The 7,899-nt window shown below is 49.4% G+C and overlaps 1 protein-coding gene across 2 annotated transcripts in view; it reads right to left on the bottom strand.

The window, feature by feature from the left end:
- Positions 1 to 701: 701 nt before the first annotated feature.
- rnf216 (ring finger protein 216) overlaps positions 702 to 7,899 on the bottom strand; it is a 54,340-nt gene continuing 47,142 nt past the window's right edge. For both annotated transcript variants that reach the window (XM_090197929.1, XM_090197933.1), the window contains 2 exons: positions 5,956 to 6,025; positions 702 to 4,142 (listed from right to left, as the gene is read on the bottom strand). In XM_090197929.1, the coding sequence (XP_090054055.1) occupies positions 3,853 to 4,142; positions 5,956 to 6,025 (360 nt within the window). In that variant the 3' untranslated portion in view covers positions 702 to 3,852. The remainder of the gene's footprint in view (positions 4,143 to 5,955; positions 6,026 to 7,899) is intronic.

Here is a 7,899-nt window from a genome sequence, read left to right as displayed (position 1 = left end):
TGATAGGATGGACTACCTTAAGATAAGTTAAGTGTGTATAAAGGTCTGTGATAGGATGGACTACCTTAAGATAAGAGTATAAAGGTCTGTGATAGGATGGACTACCTTAAGATAAGTTAAGTGTGTATAAAGGTCTGTGATAGGATGGACTACCTTAAGATACGTTAAGTGTGTATAAAGGTCTGTGATAGGATGGACTACCTTAAGATAAGAGTATAAAGGTCTGTGATAGGATGGACGACCTTAAGATAAGTTAAGTGTGTATAAAGGTCTAGGATAGGATGGACTACCTTAAGATAAGATAAGTGTGTATAAAGGTCTAGGATAGGATGGACTACCTTAATATAAGATAAGTGTGTATAAAGGTCTGTGATAGGATGGACTACCTTAAGATAAGTTAAGTGTGTATAAAGGTCTGTGATAGGATGGACTACCTTAAGATAAGTTAAGTGTGTATAAAGGTCTGTGATAGGATGGACTACCTTAAGATAAGAGTATAAAGGTCTGTGATAGGATGGACTACCTTAAGATAAGTTAAGTGTGTATAAAGGTCTGTGATAGGATGGACTACCTTAAGATAAGTTAAGTGTGTATAAAGGTCTGTGATAGGATGGACTACCTTAAGATAAGAGTATAAAGGTCTGTGATAGGATGGACGACCTTAAGATAAGTTAAGTGTGTGGAACCACCAGACCAGAATGTGAAAACTAAAATGTTTATTGAGCAGAAACAGTACTCAGAACAACATTATGCTGTAATCAAAAATATCTCTGGAACAGTAGCAAGGTCAACGGGTCAGAGGTCAGCACCCCCCCGAAACAAAACAAACGTAAAGAGTAGAAAGGAACAGCCAGCAGGGTTCGCTCTGCCATGATCACATCTCAGTCTATTAACTGTCTGGAGACACCTGGTACTAGATAACAGTCTGGAAGAGGAGGACGAGAAGGGGTCTGTAGAGGAGGGGGGTTATAGGTGTCTGTAGTAGAGGAGGGGTTATAGGTGTCTGTAGTAGAGGAGGAGGGGTTATAGGTGTCTGTAGTAGAGGAGGGGGGGTTATAGGTGTCTGTAGTAGAGGAGGAGGGGTTATAGGTGTCTGTAGTAGAGGAGGAGGGGTTATAGGTGTCTGTAGTAGAGGTGGAGGGGGGTTATAGGTGTCTGTAGTAGAGGAGGAGGGGGGTTATAGGTGTCTGTAGTAGAGGTGGAGGGGGGTTATAGGTGTCTGTAGTAGAGGAGGAGGGGGGTTATAGGTGTCTGTAGTAGAGGAGGAGGGGTTATAGGTGTCTGTAGTAGAGGAGGAGGGGTTATAGGTGTCTGTAGTAGAGGTGGAGGGGGGTTATAGGTGTCTGTAGTAGAGGAGGAGGGGGGTTATAGGTGTCTGTAGTAGAGGAGGAGGGGTTATAGGTGTCTGTAGTAGAGGAGGAGGGGTTATAGGTGTCTGTAGTAGAGGTGGAGGGGGGTTATAGGTGTCTGTAGTAGAGGAGGAGGGGGGTTATAGGTGTCTGTAGTAGAGGAGGGGGGGGGTTATAGGTGTCTGTAGTAGAGGAGGAGGAGGAGGGTTATAGGTGTCTGTAGTAGAGGAGGGGGGGTTTTAGGTGTCTGTAGTAGAAGAGGAGGAGGGGTTATAGGTGTCTGTAGTAGAGGAGGAGGAGGGTTATAGGTGTCTGTAGTAGAGGAGGGGGGTTATAGGTGTCTGTAGTAGAGGAGGAGGGGGGTTATAGGTGTCTGTAGTAGAGGAGGAGGGGGGTTATAGGTGTCTGTAGTAGAGGAGGAGGGGGGTTATAGGTGTCTGTAGTAGAGGAGGGGGGGTTATAGGTGTCTGTAGTAGAGGAGGAGGAGGAGGGTTATAGGTGTCTGTAGTAGAGGAGGAGGAGGGTTATAGGTGTCTGTAGTAGAGGAGGAGGGTTATAGGTGTCTGTAGTAGAGGAGGAGGGTTATAGGTGTCTGTAGTAGAGGAGGGGGGGTTATAGGTGTCTGTAGTAGAGGAGGGGGGGTTATAGGTGTCTGTAGTAGAGGAGGAGGAGGAGGGTTATAGGTGTCTGTAGTAGAGGAGGAGGAGGGTTATAGGTGTCTGTAGTAGAGGAGGAGGGTTATAGGTGTCTGTAGTAGAGGAGGAGGGTTATAGGTGTCTGTAGTAGAGGAGGAGGGTTATAGGTGTCTGTAGTAGAGGAGGGGGGGTTATAGGTGTCTGTAGTAGAGGAGGAGGGTTATAGGTGTCTGTAGTAGAGGAGGAGGGTTATAGGTGTCTGTAGTAGAGGAGGAGGGTTATAGGTGTCTGTAGTAGAGGAGGAGGGTTATAGGTGTCTGTAGTAGAGGAGGGGGGGTTATAGGTGTCTGTAGTAGAGGAGGAGGGTTATAGGTGTCTGTAGTAGAGGAGGAGGGTTATAGGTGTCTGTAGTAGAGGAGGAGGGTTATAGGTGTCTGTAGTAGAGGAGGAGGGTTATAGGTGTCTGTAGTAGAGGAGGAGGGTTATAGGTGTCTGTAGTAGAGGAGGGGGGGTTATAGGTGTCTGTAGTAGAGGTGGAGGGGGGTTATAGGTGTCTGTAGTAGAGGAGGAGGGGGGTTATAGGTGTCTGTAGTAGAGGAGGAGGGGGGTTATAGGTGTCTGTAGTAGAGGAGGGGGGGTTATAGGTGTCTGTAGTAGAGGAGGAGGAGGAGGGTTATAGGTGTCTGTAGTAGAGGAGGAGGAGGGTTATAGGTGTCTGTAGTAGAGGAGGAGGGTTATAGGTGTCTGTAGTAGAGGAGGAGGGTTATAGGTGTCTGTAGTAGAGGAGGGGGGGTTATAGGTGTCTGTAGTAGAGGAGGGGGGGTTATAGGTGTCTGTAGTAGAGGAGGGGGGGTTATAGGTGTCTGTAGTAGAGGAGGAGGAGGAGGGTTATAGGTGTCTGTAGTAGAGGAGGAGGAGGGTTATAGGTGTCTGTAGTAGAGGAGGAGGGGTTATATGTGTCTGTAGTAGAGGAGGAGGGGTTATAGGTGTCTGTAGTAGAGGAGGGGGGGTTATAGGTGTCTGTAGTAGAGGAGGAGGGTTATAGGTGTCTGTAGTAGAGGAGGAGGAGGGTTATAGGTGTCTGTAGTAGAGGAGGAGGAGGGTTATAGGTGTCTGTAGTAGAGGAGGGGGGGTTATAGGTGTCTGTAGTAGAGGAGGAGGGTTATAGGTGTCTGTAGTAGAGGAGGAGGGGGGTTATAGGTGTCTGTAGTAGAGGAGGGGGGGTTATAGGTGTCTGTAGTAGAGGAGGAGGAGGGTTATAGGTGTCTGTAGTAGAGGAGGGGGGGTTATAGGTGTCTGTAGTAGAGGAGGAGGGTTATAGGTGTCTGTAGTAGAGGAGGAGGAGGATGGTTATAGGTGTCTGTAGTAGAGGAGGGGGGGTTATAGGTGTCTGTAGTAGAGGAGGAGGAGGGTTATAGGTGTCTGTAGTAGAGGAGGAGGAGGGTTATAGGTGTCTGTAGTAGAGGAGGAGGGTTATAGGTGTCTGTAGTAGCGAGGGGGGTTATAGGTGTCTGTAGTAGAGGAGGAGGAGGGTTATAGGTGTCTGTAGTAGCGAGGGGGTTTATAGGTGTCTGTAGTAGAGGAGGAGGAGGGTTATAGGTGTCTGTAGTAGAGGAGGAGGAGGGTTATAGGTGTCTGTAGTAGAGGAGGGGGGTTATAGGTGTCTGTAGTAGAGGAGGAGGAGGGTTATAGGTGTCTGTAGTAGAGGAGGAGGGTTATAGGTGTCTGTAGTAGAGGAGGAGGAGGGTTATAGGTGTCTGTAGTAGCGAGGGGGTTTATAGATGTCTGTAGTAGAGGAGGAGGAGGGTTATAGGTGTCTGTAGTAGAGGAGGAGGAGGGTTATAGGTGTCTGTAGTAGAGGAGGAGGGTTATAGGTGTCTGTAGTAGTGAGGGGGGGGTCCATAGTGCATGGGCATGTTGACGTCTATATTGTTCAGGTTGTTGTTGACCTGGTTGAGGGGAGGGTGGTAGTTGAGGGGGGGCAGGTGGAGGAGCGGGGGCACGTAGGGGGCGGGGGGCAAGGGCTGGCGATGAGGCAGAATGACACGAGGAGGGACCAATAAGGGCGCTCGCACCGCCTGCGGAGGGGGGGCTGCTCGAGGTCGCTTAGCAACCACCACAGGTTCCGGGGGCGGGCCCACTCTCTTCCCTGAAGTCTCTGAGAGGGAGAAAGAGAGAGAGAAATGTCAGTTAGTCAGGGTGATAGCTGCTAGTCAGGGTGATAGCAGTTAGTCAGGGTGATAGCAGTTAGTCAGGGTGATAGCAGTTAGTCAGGGTGATAGCAGTTAGTCAGGGTGATAGCAGTTAGTCAGGGTGATAGCAGTTAGTCAGGGTGATAGCAGTTAGTCAGGGTGATAGCAGTTAGTCAGGGCGATAGCTGCTAGTCAGGGCGATAGCTGCTAGTCAGGGTGATAGCAGTTAGTCAGGGTGATAGCAGTTAGTCAGGGTGATAGTCAGGGTGATAGCAGTTAGTCAGGGTGAAAGCAGTTGGTCAGGGTGAAAGCAGTTGGTCAGGGTGAAAGCAGTTGGTCAGGGTGAAAGCAGTTGGTCAGGGTGAAAGCAGTTAGTCAGGGTGAAAGCAGTTAGTCAGGGTGATAGCTGTTAGTCAGGGTGAAAGCAGTTGGTCAGGGTGAAAGCAGTTGGTCAGGGTGAAAGCAGTTGGTCAGGGTGAAAGCAGTTGGTCAGGGTGAAAGCAGTTGGTCAGGGTGATAGCTGTTAGTCAGGGTGATAGCAGTTAGTCAGGGTGAAAGTCAGGGTGATAGCTGTTAGTCAGGGTGATAGCAGTTAGTCAGGGTGATAGCAGTTAGTCAGGGTGATAGCAGTTAGTCAGGGTGATAGCAGTTAGTCAGGGTGATAGCAGTTAGTCAGGGTGATAGCAGTTAGTCAGGGTGATAGCAGTTAGTCAGGGTGATAGTCAGGGTGATAGCAGTTAGTCAGGGTGAAAGCAGTTGGTCAGGGTGAAAGCAGTTGGTCAGGGTGAAAGCAGTTGGTCAGGGTGAAAGCAGTTGGTCAGGGTGAAAGCAGTTAGTCAGGGTGATAGCTGTTAGTCAGGGTGATAGCAGTTAGTCAGGGTGAAAGTCAGGGTGATAGCTGTTAGTCAGGGTGATAGCAGTTAGTCAGGGTGATAGCAGTTAGTCAGGGTGATAGCAGTTAGTCAGGGTGATAGCAGTTAGTCAGGGTGATAGCAGTTAGTCAGGGTGATAGTCAGGGTGATAGCTGTTAGTCAGGGTGATAGCAGTTAGTCAGGGTGATCGTCAGGGTGATAGCAGTTAGTCAGGGTGATAGTCAGGGTGATAGCAGTTAGTCAGGGTGACAGCTATTAGTCAGGGTGATAGCTATTAGTCAGGGTGATAGCAGTTAGTCAGGGTGATAGCAGTTAGTCAGGGTGATAGCAGTTAGTCAGGGTGATAGCAGTTAGTCAGGGTGATAGTCAGGGTGATAGCAGTTAGTCAGGGTGATAGTCAGGGTGATAGCAGTTAGTCAGGGTGATGGCTATTAGTCAGGGTGATAGCAGTTAGTCAGGGTGATAGCAGTTAGTCAGGGTGATAGCAGTTAGTCAGGGTGATAGTCAGGGTGATAGCTATTAGTCAGGGTGATAGCAGTTAGTCAGGGTGATAGTCAGGGTGATAGCTATTAGTCAGGGTGATAGCAGTTAGTCAGGGTGATAGCAGTTAGTCAGGGTGATAGTCAGGGTGATAGCAGTTAGTCAGGGTGATGGCTATTAGTCAGGGTGATAGCAGTTAGTCAGGGTGATAGCTATTAGTCAGGGTGATAGCAGTTAGTCAGGGTGATAGTCAGGGTGATAGCAGTTAGTCAGGGTGACAGTCAGGGTGATAGCAGTTAGTCAGGGTGATAGTCAGGGTGATAGCAGTTAGTCAGGGTGATAGTCAGGGTGAAAGCTGTTAGTAGATCACCCATAGTTCCAGAAGGACAGTATTACAGCATGGGGATTTATAAAGAAACGCACTGACCTGCGTTCTTCTTGTTGAGCTCTTTCTCGCCCTCTTTCTGAATCTCCTGAATGATGCGCTCGTCATCTTGCTGTAGAGAGACACACACACATTAGCTGGTCCCCTGTAAGCTCAGCTGGTAGAGCATGGTGCTAGCAACGGCAGGGTAGTGGGTTCGATTCCCGGGAACCACCCATACTAAGACGCTTTGGATATGGCTGAAAGCCATATCATATTATTATAATTAGCTGTTGGCCAAGAACGCCTTGGTTGGCTAGCGTGTTAGCTATTTGTTGGTTTGGAATGGCTAGCGTGTTAGCTCTTTGTTGGTTTGGAATGGCTAGCGCGTTAGCTCTTTGTTGGTTTGGAATGGCTAGCGTGTTAGCTCTTTGTTGGTTTGGAATGGCTAGCGTGTTAGCTCTTTGTTGGTTTGGAATGGCTAGCGCGTTAGCTCTTTGTTGGTTTGGAATGGCTAGCGTGTTAGCTCTTTGTTGGTTTGGAATGGCTAGCGCGTTAGCTCTTTGTTGGTTTGGAATGGCTAGCGCGTTAGCTCTTTGTTGGTTTGGAATGGCTAGCGTGTTAGCTCTTTGTTGGTTTGGAATGGCTAGCGCGTTAGCTCTTTGTTGGTTTGGAATGGCTAGCGTGTTAGCTCTTTGTTGGTTTGGAATGGCTAGCGCGTTAGCTCTTTGTTGGTTTGGAATGGCTAGCGCGTTAGCTCTTTGTTGGTTTGGAACGGCTGGGGGTCCCTGAGGAGAGGTTTAGAACACTGGGGGTCCCTGAGGAGAGGTTTGGAACACTGGGGGTCCCTGAGGAGAGGTTTGGAACACTGAGGGTCCCTGAGGAGAGGTTTGGAACACTGAGGGTCCCTGAGGAGAGGTTTGGAATGGCTGGGGGTCCCTGAGGAGAGGTTTGGAACACTGGGGGTCCCTGAGGAGAGGTTTGGAATGGCTGGGGGTCCCTGAGGAGAGGTTTGGAACACTGAGGGTCCCTGAGGAGAGGTTTGGAATGGCTGGGGGTCCCTGAGGAGAGGTTTGGAATGGCTGGGGGTCCCTGAGGAGAGGTTTGGAATGGTTGGGGGTCCCTGAGGAGAGGTTTGGAACACTGGGGGTTCCTGAGGAGAGGTTTGGAACGGCTGGGGGTCCCTGAGGAGAGGTTTGGAACGGCTGGGGGTCCCTGAGGAGAGGTTTAGAACACTGGGGGTCCCCAAGGAGAGGTTTGGAACACTGAGGGTCCCTGAGGAGAGGTTTGGAATGGCTGGGGGTCCCTGAGGAGAGGTTTGGAATGGCTGGGGGTCCCTGAGGAGAGGTTTGGAATGGTTGGGGGTCCCTGAGGAGAGGTTTGGAACACTGGGGGTTCCTGAGGAGAGGTTTGGAACGGCTGGGGGTCCCTGAGGAGAGGTTTGGAACGGCTGGGGGTCCCTGAGGAGAGGTTTGGAACGGCTGGGGGTCCCCAAGGAGAGGTTCGGAACACTGGGGGTCCCCGAGGAGAGATTTGGAATGGTCAACCGAATCGTTTCTAGGCTTCTTCTCTGGACGTTATATTGTGACTGGCAAATTTAATAAATTAGGTGCATTATCGCCACCGACCTTGTTCGTCTTTCAGTCACCCACGTGGGTATAACCAATGAGGAGATGTCACGTGGGTACCTGCTTCTATAAACCAATGAGGAGATGGGAGAGGCAGGACTGGCAGCGTTATCTGCGTCAGAAATAGAACTGACTTCTATTTTAGCCCTTGACAACGCAGACGCTCGTTGGCACGTGCGAGCAGTGTGGGTGCAATAACTGAATAATATAGATTTCTAAATTTATTTTGCACCAACGGATGTTTTCATTCTACACACAATACCCCATAATGACATCACAATACCCCACAATGACATCACAATACCCCACAATGACATCACAATACCCCATAATGATATCACAATACCCCACAATGACATCACAATACCCCACAATGACA

The sequence above is a fragment of the Oncorhynchus mykiss genome, chromosome 13, assembly GCF_057628025.1.
Source record: "Oncorhynchus mykiss isolate SJ-2025 chromosome 13, ASM5762802v1, whole genome shotgun sequence".
NCBI lineage: Eukaryota > Metazoa > Chordata > Actinopteri > Salmoniformes > Salmonidae > Oncorhynchus > Oncorhynchus mykiss.
Note: the sequence above shows the minus strand (reverse complement) of the source record. Positions and strands in the feature narration are given on the sequence as shown.